Source organism: Salvia miltiorrhiza, chromosome 3, assembly GCF_028751815.1.
Source record: "Salvia miltiorrhiza cultivar Shanhuang (shh) chromosome 3, IMPLAD_Smil_shh, whole genome shotgun sequence".
Taxonomy (NCBI): Eukaryota; Viridiplantae; Streptophyta; class Magnoliopsida; order Lamiales; family Lamiaceae; genus Salvia; species Salvia miltiorrhiza.
The window spans coordinates 14,402,050-14,422,313 of record NC_080389.1 but is presented as its reverse complement, the minus strand read 5'-3'; the positions used below and the strand labels follow the sequence as shown (position 1 = coordinate 14,422,313).

The following is a 20,264-nucleotide window of genomic DNA, read 5'->3' as shown; positions in this document are numbered from 1 at the left end:
CTGGATCCCAGCCGGTGCTGGCATTTGAAGATTTCAGAATTCTCGTGGTCCGAGGTCGGATTTGTTTATGTGTATTTTTTGAATGAAATCAATGGAAATCAGTCCAATGTTAAAATCTATAGATTTTTAAATACACTCAGATTTTCATAGAGTTTTAAAAGTCTTGAACGAATATACCCAGATTTTCATAGAGTTTTAAAAGTTTTGAACGAATACACTCAGATTTTAAAAATATGTAGAAATCTATTAAAATCCTGAACAAATACACCCCCTAAGTATAACCTAAAAGCAACATAAAATTTAAAGGAAAATGGAAATTAAGAAAAAAGAAAAAAAAAAGCAGGCTCTAAAAAAAAGAGAAAATAAATAAAAGGCCGCAGCCTACAGTAAAATATTTAAGCGGGTTCCTTTCCCCTGAGCCAAGAAGCCCGCGGATTTTCAAACCGAAAAAATTATTTTTATTTTTATTTATTTTCTCATGTTTGGCATAATTTCCCGTGAAATAATTCCAAATAATTCCCAGCTTCAATTGATCGTTTCGTCAATTGCTCCACCTCTTGATTCCTATTTCCTTTTATCAATCAAGTAATCGAGTAATAATTTGATTTCCTAGATTTTTCCAAAAAATTCCGGTGAATTTCACCCGAAACCACGCAGATATAAAGAGGCATACATCCATCCTCATACGAAAGCGCAAAACGGTTACGGCATTCAAAGGCAGCTCGTATATGCGCTCGCGCTGTTGTGGGAACTATTTTTTTTTTCAGAATCAAAGATGGGCTACGAAAATGACCCGTAAGTATAATTCCGTATTCCGTAATGATGCAACTAGGGTTTTAATTGATGGATTTTGATGAGTTTTGTGTGTTTGATTCCCCGCATGCCTGTGGAACTAGGGTTTTCATATGCAATTGAGGTTTTCAGCATGTCGAGTATTTGTATATATATTTCGTGTTGTGATTTGGGGTGTTGGGATTTTTCACTCTTGAATTATTCTTTTATTTGGTGAATATAGTTACCGTGATGAGGATGGTGAGCCATTGATGGACTTTGATGAGGATATGCCGTCGGACGGGGACGAGCCTCAGCAATATTTATTGGATGATGAAGCTGACACTGTACATGATCGCAGAGAGCGATCCACAACTCCAGTGTACAGTGACTCAAAGGCAAATCCCCGAAAGCGGTTGATTAAGAAGTACTCATCTGACAAAGTGTCACGCCCCGTGGACTTTGGTTTGGAGGATGAAGAGGTTGGTGGGGATTATAGTGGTGGTGATGAGGATAACAGAGCCGGGGTGATGAAAGAAAGTCATATGGGTGGTGGAAAGAGAAAGGAGGGAGGAGAGAAGAGGAAAAGTGTGGAGAAAAAGCGGAAGGGGGAGGCAGAGGCTAGGAATTTTAAGGTTAAGAGGAATGGAGGAGGAAGAGTGAGGGATGAGGAAGCTGATCCTGAGATGAAGGAGATGTGGGACACAATCGCGGGCGGTGATTCTGAGGTTTGCATTGTTTTGTATGTTATCTCTATTATTCCACTGCGAAGTTGGCAACTTTATTTTTCCCCAGAATTATTTTCCATGCGTGTTATTTGCCTATTGGAAGTCAGTCTCTCGTGCAACTGCTGGTGCATATAACCCAGTTTGTCGTTTATTAGATTTGGTGAATTTGTTGATATGATTTATAGGTTTTATCAAATAAAGGTGATTAGATTATTGAAATTTGATGAATTATGGGTTGGGCTTTGGTACCCATTTGTGTCCATGCGTGCAAACTGGCAATTGATATTGTATTTGTGGTACAGGGATCCCATCACTCATAGATTAATTAGTTCGTTGTGTGGTTCAGTGTGATTGGGCTTGTCTCGTGTTAATGAATATATAGAGTTTTGCATTTCTAAGTTTTTTATTTTGGTACTTGTGGATAAATAGTATTGGTTCTTGCTGATTTTAGTGCGTTTGTGCTCCAATTTAAAACAAGATTGCAAATTGAAAATCTTGTTTTGGGTAATTGAGTTGTCTTTGTTGATTTTTGTTTTATTTTGTATTTCCAGTTTGTTCTCTGTGGTTAAAGATGAAAACAATCCTTAGGGAGACTGATTCATTTGAGTGTACAATTGAACCCATGAGTAAATCAACAAATGGGGGTTTGATCAATTAATCTGTTTCTACAATTGTGCAATCATTGTTGAGTGAGTTCATGTCCATTTTATAGGAGGATCAAGATGGCGTTAGGACCCTGGATGATGATAACTTCATTGATGACAGTGGTGTGGATCCTGCTCACCGGTATCTAAGTGACAATGAACACTCGCCAAGTCGTGCTCCCCAGGTCCGTTCCTATCTTATTTGTATTGCATAAAGTTATACAGATTTTGAGCAGCGTTCTTGTTTTCTTTTATGGTAAATATTTATTATATTTCTGCAGTTTTCATCTCAAATATATAGTTCTTAGGAGTTTTAGGAATTTATTGTTCCGTTCTCCTGATTAGAAGGTCTGTAACTGAAATCTTGTCTCTAGATTGTGCACCCTTTTTAATTGTTTCTCCTTCGAATTTCTCGAACCCCTTTTCCTTTCTCTCTCTCTGTCTCCATCCCTGACACTAAGAATCAAATTAGAGACTCTATGATGAGCTTTTGGTCAAGATCTTTTTGGTTAGTTTTCTATTGGTAAGTTGTTATCATTATTTCACAGTTTAGCCAAAATTATGTTGATTTTGCAGGGAATTTCTTGAACTGAAATTATTTGTTGTAATTTTGTGTGCATGTGTTTGTTTCTTCTTCATAATCTAAGTTTTTGTTGAAATTTGTAATAATAAATGGATTTTGTTTCTTGCATGTCATTATTATGCAGGCTGAAGAAGGAGAAGAGGATGCAGAAATAAATGATCTCTTCAAGATAGGCAAGAAAAGAAAGAAAACTGAAAAGAGTCCTGCCGAGGTTGCTCTTCTCGTGGAAAACGTTATGGCTGAACTGGAGGTGGTTGCTGAGGAAGATGCTGAACTTAATCGTCAGGGGAAACCTGCCATAAACAAATTGAAGAAGCTATCCCTTCTCACAGATGTCCTATCAAAGTTAGTTGGCTGTTCTTAATTTCTGTTCCTCTTCGCCTCTCTAAAATCTCGTTTGTTTTAATTTTCTTGCATGGTGCTGCTTTTGGTGCAGAAAACAACTTCAGCAAGAATTTCTAGATCACGGAGTTTTGACTCTCATGAAAAATTGGCTTGAGCCTCTACCGGATGGGAGCTTGCCAAACATCAACATCCGTGCTGCAGTTCTCAGGATTCTGTTTGATGTATGCATAGTGCCATAGGCTATACTTATATATATTTCTTACGCTTCTGAAACTCAGCAGGCTGATATTTTATGCTTGCCAGTTTCCAATTGATTTGGAGCAGTTTGATCGTAGAGAACAGTTAAAGAAAAGTGGCCTTGGAAAGGTCAGAGTTTGCAAGATCTTGTGTCATATCTTTTACTTTTCCTGCTATAGTAATTGGAGACTAAGATGGTTGGGTTACACTTGGGCAGGTCATTATGTTTTTGTCGAAGTCGGATGAGGAGACTACAGCCAACCGAAAACTTGCTAAAGAGTTGGTTGACAAATGGGTACAATAGTTGTTCTTTTTTTCTTTGCCTGGTTATATTTCCATTTTAGTTCTCATACAGTTTCCCTTTTCAGTTCTTCTCTTCCACCCTCTTTTTTTGGGAGAAGGGGGTATCTAGATGATAGGGAGTTCAAAAAAATAGACCTTGATTGTAAAATTAGCGTGTTGAAGTAATATATCATGTTTTTGTTAGGACCAAAGGAAACTTGTTTGTTATCTTGATTGCAGATGCTGAAGCTTTTGAATAACTGATTAATATAGCCATCTCTGATAGTAGAACATGAGAAATTTGATGAGTAATGTTCGTATTAGTTTGTCATAATTGTATCTCTAATCACTCTGATTTTTTTATTCATACAGAGCCGTCCAATTTTCAACAAGAGCACAAGGTTTGAGGACATGAAGAACTTTGAGGACGAAAGGGTTTTGAGGCAGCCTTCTGTCAAAAAGTATATTTTGTTTTCTCAAATATTCTGCAGTCAACCTATCTGCAGCCTGAGCCAATGCCTTGTTATATCTTTATAGGGTTAAAGGATCAGGAATGCCATCTGGAGACTATGACCTTGATTTATCTAAAAAATCTACAGGGTAAGTTAATATATTTATAAATTTTTGACATCACTATAAAGCTTGAACAGGTATGTCTGTTGTTTTCATATCTGTGGACTGTGCCACCTAAGTTTGTTGCTTTTTATTTGCAGGGGGTCAAAATCTGGTCATTCATCTTCTAGTCAGCATGCTTCAAGGCCGGAAGCAATGTCGATGGATTTTTTGGTCCGTCCTCAGTCCAAGGTTGATCCAGATGAAGTTAGGGCTCGGGCTAAACAAGTAGTACAAGATCAGCGTCGTGTGAAGGTTTGTTACTCTTTCCCAGTTCGAGACCCAAAACTAAGATTTGCCTATTGTTGGCATGTTAATATTCTGCACCACGTAAGCCCAAAATTGGATTTACCAAAATCTTGATATTCTTTCATTTTGGTGCCAATCTTTCTTGGTCATTTTTTATCGTTTTAATCTGTATGTTTGCTTTCTAACCATGATTGCATATTTTCTTATCTTGAGAGTACTGCAGTTCAATGTCTACTCAGCAGTCATCATTGGAGTTCTGTACTACACATTGCTTGCATCTTTGGTTATATGCCATATCTAGAAGCTTATATTTTCCTCTGTGTTTAATTGATAACTTCGATCTACCTTCTATAGTATCTGTAATCACAGTTTTGAGTCAGGGAACTTGCATAGTGGGATGTCTCTGGTAGTTGCTTGTATCAACTTTTTTCTTTTTTGAGACTACACAAGAGCAATCTGCTAACTTTAGGAAGTTGGGCATTGGTCGTCCTGTGATATCGACAAAAGTGATTTTTTGATTTTACTACAGTCTTTCATATTGGTGGATATGTAACTGATGGTCACATGATAATCTTGACTTGTTAAATGTCTTTGCATTCAGATGAACAAGAAGTTGCAGCAGTTGAAAGGGCCAAAGAGAAAGCAGCTACAGGCGACAAAACTCAGCGTCGAAGGCCGTGGTATGGTGAAATATCTCTAGTTATTTTGCTCTGCCGTTAACTAAGGTAGTGACAGTTATCTGATCGCCAGCCTGAGTTAGTAGCTGCTAGTGTAGAATTTTCAGTGACTGGCTTAGTTGAGAACCTATTTATTCCAAATTTTGCCTGTTTATCTATCGCTATAGCTTTCATTTTTTTTGTTGGATAAATAAATTTTTAAAGACTGCGTGATGGAGGACTCGAACTTGAGACCTTTTTAAATCTCTATAGCTTTCTTACATTTTGTTAAAGAACGACATCATTTGCTGTGGGACTTGGGTTCTACAGTTTCTCATATAGAATAAATCCTCTTTACTAGTTTTGTTCTTGGAGTAATGTTGTATTTGATATATACTTGCCAGTGGAAAATTATGCAGAAAATATTTGTAAACGAGAACTCAAATAATGCCTAACTAAACAAACTATACATCCAAAAAAGAGACATAAAATTCACCAATAATCTTTACAAGAACAAGTCCCATCTTTGAAATGATGGAACACATTCCTATCCCTAACTATGATATGCCTTTCATAAATCACAGAAATCATCTTAGTATAAGTGTGACAGTCGCTACACATCCTAACATTCCTCACAATTCTCACAACACTCCCTTGAGATGTACTAATGAGTGCAAAAGCAATAGCCAGCTTCTGGCTATGGCCCCTCAACCTCTCCCTCTTCTCTTCTTCCCCCACATTCATCGACACCTGCGACGTGTCTGCCTCGTACCCGTCGAACCTCAGCTGCCACTCCATCTGGTGGATCATCTCATGTATCTCGCACTGCAGAGGATGGTGATGCAGCATGTCGTTGGACACGAACCTATGCACCTCCCCCCTCACCACAACCGCGCTCGTCCCAGCCACCTGGCCTAGCCCCACACGGGCCAACTTGACCCGACCCACCGACACATCCTCCCATCTCCCAGCCTGTGCATAGATACTGCACAGCATCAGATAGTCCCCTGCATTCTGTGTGTTGAGCTTCAGCAGTCTCTCAGCTGCCACCTCCCCTAATTCAAGATTCCGATGAATCTTGCAGGCGCTTAGAAGGCTGCGCCACACAACGTCGTTTGGCTCCATAGGCATGCTCTTGATGAGCTCGTGAGCCTCATCGACCAGCCCGGCTCGCCCCATTAGGTCAACCATGCAACCATAGTGCTGCATTGTTGGTTCTATCCTATGCTCTCTGGTCATCCTCTCAAAATACTTGACCCCTTCTTGAACTAGGCCGGCGTGGCTGCAAGCGCTCAGCGCTCCCACATAGGCCACGTCGTCCGGCCTCAACCCTTCCCCGATCATCTGCTCGAAAACGCCCAGAGCCTCCTTGCCACGGCCGTGACTCGCCAGACCCGAGATAGCCACACTATAAGACTTGTGATTCTTGCTAACCATCTCTCCAAACAGACACATCCCTTTCTCCAAACTCCCACATCTTATATACATATCTATCACTGCAGTCTCAACTGCAGCATTCAAACCACTCAAATTCCGAAGCAGATAGCCATGTATGCACCTGCCCCAATCCAGCCTGCCCAAATGAGTGCAGGCAGACAGCACACTGACCAAAACACTCTCCTCCGGCCGCCACCCGCCGTCGCAAATCATGCAAGAGAACAGCTTCACACACTCACCCCACATGCCTAAACTAGCATGAGCTGCAATGACAGCACTCCAAGAAGCCACTGTCTTCTCCTCCATCTGCTCGAAAACCGAGCACGAATCCCTCAAGAGACCACATTTCCCATACATATTGATCAAACTGTTGCCCACAAACACATCTCCAATAAATCCATGCTTCAAGACATGGCAGTGGATCTGCATTCCCTCCTCGGCCGCTGATAGAGACGCGCACGCCTTGAGTAGGGCCGGGTACGTGAACTTATCCGGCCCCACGCCCGTCTCAAGCATGTCAAGATATGCAAGCAGTGCTTGCTCTGAGCTCATATCCTTGATGTAGCCTCTGATCATGGTGTTGAAGTCGAAGGAGCACGGATGGTCGATCTGGTCGAAAATCGAGCAGGCGTAGTCCATGCTTCCCCATTGTGATAGAGCACAAGATGAGATGAGATTGCTGGCGCAGAATGAACTGCTCCACAGCAGTCCAAACTTGAGGATTTGGCCATGGATCTGCTTGAATTCCTCCAAATTCTTGCATTTCTTGATCATGGAGATGCATTCTTGCTCCTTTTGATTTGAATAATGATCGGTTTCTGGGATCTTTGCATGATTCTGGTGTTGTATCAAGAATTGCTGGGGCTGACTCGGCAAGTATGATGCAATCATGTCATCACTTGCAACTTCTGGAATTCATTTAATGAGGTTTTTCAGTGTGTGATTAAAAGGAAATTGGTGGAATTTTGTTTTCTTGAATTCCCACAACTTTGATGTTCTTTGTTGAATGTGATCCAAGAATTTGGAATTGGGATTTCAGCCAGAAAAATTTCCATGTCATATGGTTTGGTATGTTAGTGGATAGGATAATGTTATTGCATGACTGTGGGCTCCACAAGAATTCCTTTACACTGCTCCTGGCCAATCACATGGCTAGGCTTGAAGCCACAAACATATGGTGATTTTTTAACCTACTATTTCAAATACATAATTTGAGCATATGGTGACATTCCAATAATTAAAATGGAAGGTGAAATATCTTAAAATTGATTACCTTGTCTGCAAATTCCACACTCTAGGATTTCAAAGTCCATCAATTATACGACCCGATTAGGGCTGTCTAATTGGTTATTGAGTTTCTAATTGGTTATTGAGTTTTAGATAATCCGTTAATTGAACGGAAATTTTCGGGTTTGGGTATCCAATAATCGAATTTTTGGTTATCGGTTCGATTTCGGGTATCATTTATAGAAAAATTTCGGGTATCGGTTAACCCAATAACCGAAACGGGTTAACCGAAATAATCGAAAATTATTTAATAAATTATTTAATATATATATATTATATATATTTTAATTATTAATTCATTCATTATTTTTTTTTAAATCGAGTCTTAGTTAAAATAAAATTATGCTATATTTAAAGTATAAGAATGAGCTTTAGTCTAGTGGATAAGTTACTTTGTGTATTTTCTAGAGACTAAGGTTCAAATCCTTTATCTAGTAAATTATTTGAGATACCCAAATAACCGAATCGAGTAATCGAACATCTAAAATGGTTCGGGAACGACAGCCCTAGACCCGATATAATATACTCGATTTTAAATCATGCACAAAAGTCTCGTCGCAAAACTTTTTCATCCAATACTTGTCATTTGTCATTTGTCATTTGTCATTTGTCATTTAGTAATAGAGTGTAAATTCGGGGCGGGACGAGTATCCTATGAGCAAAATGTAGGCATCCAACCCAAAATTTGCAAAATTTTAGTAAAACTTCATCTATTCAGCATGGCCTTTGTGAGTGAATCTGAATCCCCATAGCGAGTATATGCCGTGATATTTGGATACTCGCGTTATTCGTAAATTTAGGATTATTGCAAAATGAGGTTACCTGCCACTCGAATTTTAAAAGACAAAATAAAAAAAATTTAGAAAATAGAAAATATAAAAATTAAATTTAAAATAAAAAAAGACAAAATAAGTATACCCGCAAAATCCTATGCGAGTACTAGATACTCAATTTTTATTCCTATTTAATAATTTTATATTGATTTTAGAAGGTGTCAAGGCGAATGGGAGACTACCCGATGTGGCGATATCAATAACCCGAATTTACAACAATTCAATCAAATACACCGTTGGAGAGTTCATCCCGATGATTTTCTAACAAACCTTGTATGTCACGATGTCCTCGTTGGAAACGACTTTAAATTAGGCCAAAAACACCACACTCAAAACAGACACATTCACATTTGTAAGTGTTCTAAACTAGGCCGTATTCCAAATAATCGACTTAAGATTATGTTTATTCATGACCCAAACAACCAGTCATCATATAAGACAAAGAACTTAAATAATAATAATAATAATAATAATAATAATAATAATAATAATAATAATAATAATAATAATAATAAGATAAAATGAATGTGTTTGAACAACCTGTTATCAAAAAAACGTGTAGATCAATCCATTAGATGACCTTCTTTATCCAATGAAAACATGTCATTTGGTTGGCCTTTTGCTATTAAAAAAGTATAGTACTAGTTAATGAAAAAAGAAAATATGTTTAGGTTGTAGTAGGTCATTCATAAAGTAAAAAAAATACTAGAATTGTAGATTGTGTACGTGAAAGAAAGAGAAATAATTTTTTTATTAAAAAGTTGAATTGACATTGGTTATTGATAAACATAGCCTAAATTGACGAAATTTACACTGTCAAATTAAGATGTTCGTGCCATACAAATGAATGTTAAATTTGAATGATATTTTAAATAAAAAAAATATAAATAGTAAAGATAATCAAAATTCTCAAATTTCTCCCTATTTTACTTCAATTCCTAGTTGCGAAGAAATCCAACCATCACAATATATCTATATTATATTAAAAATGGAGTTTTTGATTTGAAATTGATTTGAATGGCAATTTTGAAAATATATATAATATAAAGGTTATAAATAAATTATATCCCACTCATCCCACTATCTCACTCATACATTAACTCATTCAAACAAATAAAAACTAACGAGCAATTATAACAAATTTGGATGGTCTTTTGTTTGATTTTATATGTATATCCAAATTCGCAAATTATATTAATAGTCGAAATATTGCACATGCTATAGACAATTAGGTAGAGAAATTAAATTATATATTCGAAGATGTATTTTACTTTCAAAAAATTGGGGCATTTATATACACGTAAGTCACTTATATATTGAAGTTTAATTCACACACACACACACACACACACACACACACACACATATATATATATATAGGGGAGAGTTCAATGAAGACCACTCCCTTAGATAAAGAATAAAGACCAAATCTTGTGCGTCGATTTTGCTTGATCTAACCGCTACAATTCGTCCATTCATATTAAAGCGTTTTTAGAGTATAAGGATAATATGGTCAATTACTAATCTATATACATGTTTAATACCTTAATTCACGTATAGCGTATCTCTTTAATTTTAGAATGGTATCATGCCAGATACATTAGATACGTTCGTTATTCCCTCCAATCATTTTCCTGAAAGTTCGTATTTACATTAAAGCAAACTTTTCAAGTTGAATGTCAGCAATGGACTCTCAATTTCTCACTCTCCCTCTGAATCTGCAGTCGCCGCTGCCTTCTTCTCCGACGAGCAGTCGTTGCGGCGCCGACGCTATGGCTGTCGCCTCCTTCTCCATCTCAGCGTCTCTCTTCCCCCCCTCCTTCTCGCATAGAACACGCAACAACAGTAAACACCCAAATCTGCTCTCTCTCTCTCTCTCTCTCTCTCTCTCCCAACTCACACTTTCTTTCTCTCCCACACAGCCGCCGCCTCCCTTTTCCAGATCTGGCAGCCGTCGTCGCCGCCCCTTCCCTCGCCTCCCTCCTTCCTCCCCAATCTCCGCCGACGTCGCAGGCGGAGGAGTTCTCCAGGCTGTGCTGCCCCGACGTCGCCAAGGAGCGGCCGACAAAGACGGCGATGGTGAAGATGGAGTTAACGTTCACCATACCGTCCAGGGCGGTCACATGGACGCTTGTGGTGGCGACCGCCGCGCCGCCGACGGATCTGCAGATCTGCATATCGACTTAGTGTTCGTAGAAAATACTAATGAACATACTAATGTTCGTAGAAAAATAAATGAACATACTGATGTTCGTCGATATGTTCGTAAGAAAACAAATGAACATACTAATGTTCGTCGATATGTTCGTAAGAAAACAAATGAACATACTAATGTTCACCTGTTATGTTCATTGACGGATCAGGTCCTAGAATGAGAAGAGAGGAATTTTTGGGATTTGTTCAATGTGATCCCAGATTTCAGTGGATTTGAGTGGACATATATGCCCTTTTTGAATTAAATAAATATAATAAACCAATATTTAATTATATGAAAAATCAAATCAGGAAATTATATGAACCGTTGATTGGAGTGAGATGAATGGCCTTGATTTGGTCTTTATTCTTTATCTAAGGGAGTGGTCTCCATTGAATGCGACCCTATATATATATATATATATGTATAAGAAGATGTTCTAATAAAAATCTCTGTTAAAATGAGAACTAGGAACCTAATCTTAGCCTTTAAAATTTTAGATCTAGCGATTAAGATTTATTCTTTAAAAAAACCGCCTAATTAGGTACCTTTAGTTTTGTAATACCGTGTTTTTGGTTTTTTAATTAGTGGAAGGTTACTTTTGTCTTTTTACAACATTCTTAATTAATTAAAGACTATTAATTAGTAATGTAATATGTGTGGGACGTATTTAATGTTTAAGTTTTTTAATTAAAGAATCAAAGATGAATAAGAATATATTTTTTTAATGAAAGATCATTATTTTTTTTTGGTGCAACAATAACATATTGAACTATGAATAAAAAATTTGAACTATGAATTAAAAAATAGTTTGCAATGTTATATTATTTAATTTTTATGAATTATTTTTTAAATTTATTACTCATTTTATTTAATAAGTAGAAAGTGTTATTTTAATAGTTAATTTTTGTGTTTTATGTTGTGCACCACAAAATTTATGAGTTGCATAAGCAAATTATGTAGTTGCACAACGTGTTATTGTGTTGTATAATTATTGATCACTGTTGCACGAATAATTATGACATTGTAAATTGTAGTTTGCATAATTATGACATTGTAAATTGTGGGATAAAGGATCTCCTTTGACCTACTTCATGATAAACACTTCACTATTTATTTTCTTTTTTTTTTTTAGGAAAATCAACTCTTCAATATACCCAACTAAATAGGAATATACAGAAATCCACTACATCCTATATAGTTAATTAGCCACGATATGCCCGTTTTTCGATTTAAATAACTATTTAAGGTGTAGTTAAGCGGAAATCGTGCAAGAATCTTGGATTGTCTAATTATTTAGTGGTAGATTTCTATTTAGTGGGGCAATGAGAGATTGAGAGTTGATTTTTCCTTTAAAATAAAACAATAGTCATGTATGTCATGCTGAAATATTCAATTCTTGAAATAATCATGCTTAATGAATGACACAATTGACACGAATTTATCCATTTATATCAATTATATCATCACAACCCGCGCGCTCTAACCCAAACCTGAAGCCTAACACGCGTGTAAACTCAAATTCGGTCCACTCTAATTAATGGCAAAACAGTCATAAATCGTAAAAAATCAAAATTTGTGTTTTCTTAGATTGGAGGTCAAATATTGATAAGACTATTCACAAGTTGAGTCCAAATTAAATATAACAGTGGGATGTTGAAACTCATTCGATAAATTTAGAATTGCTTATATATATAATAGTACTTATTTTGTGTGTGTCAACTCCATTACTGGTGACTGAAAAAACAAAGATGAACAAAATCAGTAGCAAGTTGATAAAACCACAAACCCCAACCCCTCAAAATCTCAAGAATTACAAAATTTCGTTTATAGATGGGTTTCAGCAGCCGAAGAATATTTGTGTTTTTTTGTTTTACGAATCGAAACCGGATGATTCTCGCCAGTTGGAAGAATCACTGGCCAGAATCTTGATTGATTTCTATCCTCTTGCTGGAAGATTCATCAAGAATGATTGTTTGGTCGATTGCAGCGATCAGGGAGCTGTGCTCGTCGAAGCAGAAGCTCCGGGCGACGTTGAGCTGATCGACCTCGTCACTAAAATCGAGATCGATCGGCTCAACGACCTCCTACCGGAGCAACATTTCCGATATGACGAAGCTCCTGATAATCCACTCCTCTCAATCCAGATCACACGTTTCTCATGCGGCGGGGCCACCGTCGCTATCAGCGTCTCTCATAGGGTCTTCGACGCGTCGTCGCTGGAGACGTTCGTCGCCGCCTGGTCGGGCGCTGCCAATCCGGATGACACGACAGCAGGGAGAATAATCCCCCGGCCGTCTTTTCATCTCCCCTCGCTGCTCCCATCCAAGGGCCACGAGGAAATGGCCGCCGATGTGGGCCGGCCGTTGACGCCCATAGCCGGTCCGGGCGGACCGGACCAAAAGTTTGTTGTGAAAAGGCTTTTGTTCAGCAACGAGGCCTTAACCGGCCTCAAATCCAGAGTAACCGGAAAACCGGTCTCTGGAGTGCGTGTTGTGTGTGCATTTATAGCCAGAGCCTTGATCCGCGTGGACCGCGCCCTCCACGGCAGTGGCCGAGCCTCTATAGTGCTTCAACTAGTTAACATGCGGGAGAGAACAATTCCACCCCAGTCGAGATATGCGTGTGGGAATTTCGCGATCCCGACAACCGCACGGATTGAAGGCGAGGACGACGTTGGTGTCGAAGAACTTGTTCGTCTATTGGGGGATTCTGTTCGAAGAGCCATAGCTTCGTATGTTGAGATCATGTGTCCTGATAGGGACGGGCGCGATATCATCATAAACAATGTGAAAAACTTCTTCACACGCGGATTCACACCTGAAACCAATCTCATAATGTTCTCGGATTTGACTAGGTTTCGATTCGACGCTGATTTCGGGTGGGGGAAGCCGGTTTGGAGCGGCATCGGACCGCAGCAGCCGCTGGGAAACATGGTGATTCTCATGTGTGGCAAAGAGGGCGATGGGATCGAGGCGATGGTGATGTTGAAGGAAAATGAGATGTGTTGCTTTGAGCAAGATGAGGAGATGAAGATCTTTATGTCCTAGCTAAGGAATCGAGTTCATGATTTAAGTTTCAATAAAGTATTCTAATGGTGCAATTACTATGATGGATAAATTTATCATAAGAAAATGAGGGATAACAAAAATTTATGCCTTTAAATGCTTCATTTATTTTCCTACATTTTATACAAAAGAGAAATTCACCATTTTTCCTTTTATCCCTCCATTTTTAGAATGATAATATTATTCCTCTTTGAAGTGAAAATAAAAAAGGAAAAATGATGATTTTTTTTGTATAAAATGTGGAGGAAAAAAGAAGGCATTTAAAGACATAAATTTTTGTTATCTCTCATTTTCCATGATAAATTTATCTACCAAAGTAAACGCACCCTAAAGTGTATTTCTTGGAATTGTTGTCGTTGAATCTCATCAATTGCAATTCTTGAGTGTTGTGTGTATCATTGGTAAACCCTTGCAAATGCATCCATTTGAATCTTGGTCTTCGACAATCCGATCTCCAAACCACCCTCGAAATCCCTCGATTTGTTGAGCGAAATTGACCGGCCGCCGTCGATAAACAGCGCCTCAAACTTCTCCGGCTTCCCCCACCCGAAATCCACCGCGTAGAAGTCGAATCTCGGCGACCCCGCCGCTTTCCGGCCAACTTCCCGAACTCCTCCGGCCAATTCTCATCACCATCCACAATCCCCTTGTCGCTTTTCACAATTCCTTTAACCGCCGCACCGATAGCCTCTGCCGCCCCAACAAACCCCTCCGCTCCCTTCACTAGCCCGTGCTTCATTTCCGCCTTCACAAGCGCCACACAGTTGCCAAAGTAATTCGCCAGCAGCGCCGGCTTCAGCCTCCGCCGCCTCCTCGCCGAGCACGCCCACACGAGCGCACACACCACCGTGAAAGACGAGACATGAGCCACACCTAAAACCTTGGCTCGCACCAACTCCTTCAGCTTCTCGATTTCGTCTCTGTTCAATATGAACGTTGCCCGGAGCTCGTTCTCCGGCAGCTTCAAGGGCGGCGGCTCCACCGAGCAAGAGAACTTCACTATCTCGTCCCAGTATACTGAATCTAATGCGTTGAGATCCGTCACCGTTTCTCTTTCCAAAAATGGTAAGAGATTGGCCTCTTTTAACCGATCCCTCATATTAAGTTGATCCGATCCCGCTTTGCTCGTCAGAGCCCACGCCTGAATGAACGACACCACGGTGCTGGCGTCGGCTACGGAGTGATGAGTCACGAAACCAATTGATAATCCCTTTTCAGGAAACAAGGTCACCTGAATAGACATCAGACTATCTTTACCAATGACCTCGACAACCCAATCTTTTAATAAAAAAATTATTTCGCTCTTTTCTACATCTATAATCTATAATTTATTTAAATCCTACAACTTTAATACTTTATCAATAACCCATTACAACCTAAATATCTTTTCTTTTTATATTATTTATTAACATACTTTTAATAACACAAGGCTAAGTGTCAACTATTTATTTGATTAAAAAGGTCATCTTTTCGGTTGGTCTGCAATTTGCAGCACCAACCGGTTATCAATGTTGCAATTTTTTAATCATTTTTTTTGGTTTCAAAATTTTGTTTTATTCCCACGACCGATTGTGCGGTCATTAGTAAACATAGTCTCAGAATCAAAATGTAATTCAATTGGTAAGACATTTTTCCTTCGACCAATAGCAGACTGACATGTGATTGGAAGGGGTTTAAGCCCCCCACCAAGTGATTTTATCAACTATACTCTTCTATAGAATTTGTAAATCTATTCGAATTTTATGCAAATTATTGAATTGCCTTGAAAATATATTTTTGAGGAAAATTTAAAAAATATAACCATGAGAAACTTTTTCTGTGCCGCTAACAAGTAGGATGGAGCATAGAGTGAAAATGAAGAATCATTATTGATTTAAAAAAAAAAAAACGTCACCTGGAGAGCTAAAACCGGGCAGGAAATCCAGATGTCGGAACGGGCTGCCTGGGGCAGGAGAGGGGCGAGAGTGTAAAACTCAACGCAACTCCGGGGCTGATTTCCGGTCAGGAGGTGGAAGTCGGCGTCGGATTCAGCAACCGTGAGAGTAACGGAATCCGCTGATTCGTAGCGTAAACGGGGCGATCTTGAGGGTTTAGAGGATGAATGATGTTTCCGGCGAAGGGGAGGAAATGGAAGAGAGTGAGGGATAGAGATTTCTTGAGATGAGAAACAATGGTGTTCAAGAAATGGGGTTTGGAGCAAGGAAATTCGAAGAAGAGAAGACTCTGATTTGCAGCAAAATCATACCATAGCAAGTCGAAAAACACGAGCAGCGAAAGCTCCGGCACGCTGCCCGACTGCGGGGAGATTTCGAGAACGGTGGCCATGGAAGTCGAGGCGATATGAGATTGCGGCGCGAAAACGGTTCAAGCAAATTGTAATAAATAATTTCAGCTTGCTTGGGGAGACACTAATTAATATAGCTATTTTTACTATATATATGTTCTAATAAATCAAAGGCTGAGATTTTAAATTAATGTTGAACACGTTTTCCATATAAATAGGCATTAAACATGGTGAAATGCTAAACTAGTAAATTTATATTTATTTATTAACCGTGTGCACCATAATTTTCGCTTGTATTTACCATTTCTCTTCATTCACCATAGTTTGTATTAGTTGCTTAAAAGAATTTAAAAATAAATTTCGATTATTATAGAATAATTGTGTGGTTGATTGTTGCATTGTATGTTACGCGCAGTTGCATAGAACATAAATAATTTTTTTTTTTGTAATTTGTGATTGCACAAAATATTTTTTATTGTTGAAGTAGTTGCACATAGAGTTAAAAATATTTTTTTTTTCGAACAATTGTATGAATGATTGTTGAATTTTATTATTTGTAGTTGCACACAAGGAAATTGTAAAATCTTGGTATCTGTTGTTTGCAAATTTAATTTTTGTTGTTACATGAATGATGTTTTCATGCATGTGATGCATCCATAATATGTAAAGTTGCACAGAACATAAATGAAAAAAATGTGTGGTTGATTGTTCTATTGTATGTTATGTGTAGTTGCACATTCGCATAACATAAATGGAAAATATTTGTAATTTGTAATTGCACGGAATATTTTTATTGTTGCACGAAAGTGATTAGAACTCCTCCCTATGATTACTTTGATGCATAAAAAATTGTGTTTGCATATTTCTAACATGTTCGTTGCGCAGATTCTAATTGCATAGAAAAAATTGTAAATGCATAGATTCTATTTGCATAGTAAAAATTGTAAATGCATAGATTACTGATGCATAGAACGACTGGTGTATTTGGATTTTGTTTATTTCTGATGTGTTTTTGATCATTTTAAAACATGCCTCATTAGTAGGGATTAGTTAGATAGAGCCGTTTTTTCTCTTTTAAATAATTAAAAGGTTACTTAAGTAATTTACAATATTATGAATTAATTAAAGGGCCATTATTAGTAGTGATTTTTATGTTACATGTTCCGTCTATGCATTTACAATTTTTTCTATGCAATTAGAATCTGCGCAACGAACATGTTAGAAATATGCAAACACAAATTTATTTTAGATATAAACTTCAAGCACTAAAATTCATACTTGAACTAAAATGATAAAAAACACATCAGAAAGAAACAAAATCCAAATACATTAGTTGTTCTATGCACCAAAGTAATCTATGCATTTACAATTTTTACTAGGCAATTAGAATCTATGCATTTACAATTTTTTCTATGCAATTAGAATATGTGCAACAAACATGTTAGAAATATGCAAACACAAATTTTTATGCACCAAAGTAATCATAAGGAGGAGTTTTAATCACTTCCGTGCAACAATAAAATATTCCGTGCAATTAATTACAAATATTTCTTATTTATGTTCTGTGCAACTACGTATAACGTACAATGCAACAATCAACCACACAATTTTTCCATAATAATCCAAATTTATTTTTTAATTCTTTTAAGCAACTAATCCAAACTATGGTGAATGTAGAGAAATGGTAAATGCAAACGGAAATTATGGTGCACACGGTTAATTAATAAATGTTAATTTACTAGTTTAGCCTTTCATCATGTTTAATGCCTATTTATATGGAAAACGTGTTCAGCATTAATTTAAAATCCCAACCTTTGATTTTATTGAAATTAATGGTCAAGATTAGGTTCCTAGTTCTTATCTTAAGAAGGGTTTCTATATTAACCCAACCCTATATATATATATATATATATATATATATATATATATATAGCAACCTGAAAACCACAGATACGTTAGAGCCCTTCTAGGAACACCAATAAGGTGTCGATGGAAGGGCCTCCGACGTTCAAGTCAGTAACAGTATAAGAAATCCTATTGAAAAAAATTGAAAAACGACTAGATCAGATCGATCGGGTTGGTGGATCAGAGAGTCGTTTAGCAATCAGCCGGGGTCGCAGGGTGTCCTGGATCAACTGGTTGCCGGGATCCCCTAGATTGAACGCGTGGACATGGAGTAATGCCAGTGAGGAGAGAGGGCAGAGAGAATGTGTTAGAGCGTGAATGACTGGATGACCTGATTGACCTAGTTGGTTTCATTATATACTATGGTATCTTGACGGCTAGGGTTCTACTGGGACGTCTTTTCCACCCTAGTTGTTCCAATCTTCCTGGGATCCGTATCTCTGACCCGCCTTCTTCCTCAAGTCGCTGCTCTTTTTAGGGTTTGGTGCGATTGGACCTTAACGACTTAGCGTATGGGCCGAATTAATTCCAATTAATTCGATTTTTGGACCGAGGCTGAGTATTTCGACTGCGAATATTTATTTAAATGGTTCATACGAACTTTGTCCATTACAGTTTGTCCCCCACTCACTAATTTGAGATTTATCAAAATAGATAGTGAGAACTAGTGAATAATTTAATTCGTTGTTGGGAGATAACTCACGAGTGAAGATTTTCCCGAATCAGTAAATCTATATATTATATAAAACAGCAGTTTAACGGATACTTTTTCCCGGCAAAATTTGAAGTTACGGTTTTTCATACACGTTCTCTTCTTCTTCCCCACGATCTCCCCCAACCTCTCTCAAGCAATTATAATCTCTCTCACACTATTCTCTTAATAATAACTTTTTTCTCTCTCTTTCATATGATTCTTTTCACACGGTTTTTTCACAATCCCCTAGAAGCAACTATAACTTCTCATAAATTGGAGCAATTTTTCCAATTACGTAATCTTCAACTGCTCTTCATTCATTTATGCACAAGGATGCAGTTGTTTTCTATGATTGAGGCACATGGAAGAGTAGATGGCAAGAATGGTGGAAAGCGGTACAATTAGATAAGAATATTTTATGGAAGAAGAAGCAAAGATGAAGAGCATGAAAGACCAGATCTGAGAGTGACAACATAGACGACGCATCCGGTGATGTTCAAGATACCCAAATCCCTAAAAACACTTCTTCCTGCCACCGCTGCCGTCTGCTGCCCCCGCCCGCCGCATCACTGTCGCAGCTACTTCCATTCCGCTCTCCATCGGGTGAGTACTGTAGTTTCAGTCTTTATTCCAATAATTGGTAGCGAGATTTAACTAAATTGAAAGCACAATTTTCAACAAGTTTTTTGGTTTGTGGTCTGTGCATCCCCAATTGCATGTTGTTTATGTGAAATATGTACTTGCCAAATATTATATATTTATTTAATAATGGCTGATTTAAGCATTAGTTTCATTAAGAAGTGATTCATATATATATATATAGATTGGGATAGGGTGATTACTAGACGGACATAAGATAGCCCCGAAGAGGCTTTCACAAAAATCTGGACAAACTTTTTAGGAATTCAACAGTAAAATCTTATTAGATTCAAGTTAACTAGCCTTTTGAAACGAGCTTGAGCTATTGTGTAATCCTTTGCTCAACATTCTCAAATAATTTGTTATCCACCTTTTTTGACGATTGGGATTTGACTTTAACTTATGCATTGATAAGTTTTAAAGTTCCTTTTTTCTTCTTCTTCTAAATTGCAGATGAGTAATTAAACAATGAAGAGATGATATGAGGTCTTTGGCAGGTTACATGTACGTAGAAACTAATTGAAAGAGTTTTTTCATGGTTTCTTGAAGTTATTCGTGCATTGTGTTATGATTATAGTATATTGAAAGATTGTCAGGGTAGTGAGCAAGGCTTAGATGAAATCGTGAAAGGGTTGTTGGTTTGGGAAATGGCCTAAAGTTTTCTATTTATTTTCCTTGCAATGATCTTAGTTTGGGTTTCTTTTTGTTATAGGGTGTTAAAATACATACATACTTTTATACCGCATAGATTGGTGAAGAAATCTGGGTAAAAAAATAGACATGAGCAGTTACTACTAATCAAATATTTCTTTATTC

At 37.8% G+C, this 20,264-nt stretch overlaps 3 protein-coding genes and 1 pseudogene across 3 annotated transcripts; 2 read left to right on the top strand and 2 right to left on the bottom strand.

The window, feature by feature from the left end:
• Window positions 1-397: 397 nt before the first annotated feature.
• On the top strand, window positions 398-5,477 carry LOC131017762 (protein IWS1 homolog 1-like). The gene is made up of 11 exons (XM_057946477.1): window positions 398-795; window positions 1,016-1,499; window positions 2,212-2,328; window positions 2,851-3,071; window positions 3,163-3,292; window positions 3,375-3,437; window positions 3,526-3,603; window positions 3,963-4,051; window positions 4,128-4,190; window positions 4,304-4,457; window positions 5,053-5,477. The coding sequence occupies exons 1-11, from the start codon at window positions 776-778 to the stop codon at window positions 5,149-5,151; spliced, it is 1,518 nt and encodes a 505-aa protein (XP_057802460.1). The 5' UTR covers window positions 398-775; the 3' UTR covers window positions 5,152-5,477.
• A 101-nt stretch (window positions 5,478-5,578) lies between these two features.
• LOC131017761 (pentatricopeptide repeat-containing protein At1g31920) lies at window positions 5,579-7,608 on the bottom strand. Its single transcript, XM_057946476.1, has one exon. The coding sequence runs from the start codon at window positions 7,433-7,435 to the stop codon at window positions 5,600-5,602; it is 1,836 nt and encodes a 611-aa protein (XP_057802459.1). The 5' UTR covers window positions 7,436-7,608; the 3' UTR covers window positions 5,579-5,599.
• Window positions 7,609-12,581: 4,973 nt separating this feature from the next.
• Window positions 12,582-14,028, top strand: LOC131017760 (pelargonidin 3-O-(6-caffeoylglucoside) 5-O-(6-O-malonylglucoside) 4'''-malonyltransferase-like). Its single transcript, XM_057946475.1, has one exon. It carries the CDS (start codon window positions 12,610-12,612, stop codon window positions 13,906-13,908), a length of 1,299 nt encoding a protein of 432 aa, XP_057802458.1. The 5' UTR covers window positions 12,582-12,609; the 3' UTR covers window positions 13,909-14,028.
• A 293-nt stretch (window positions 14,029-14,321) lies between these two features.
• LOC131018420 (phenolic glucoside malonyltransferase 1-like) lies at window positions 14,322-16,251 on the bottom strand (annotated as a pseudogene).
• Between the last annotated feature and the right edge of the window lie 4,013 nt (window positions 16,252-20,264).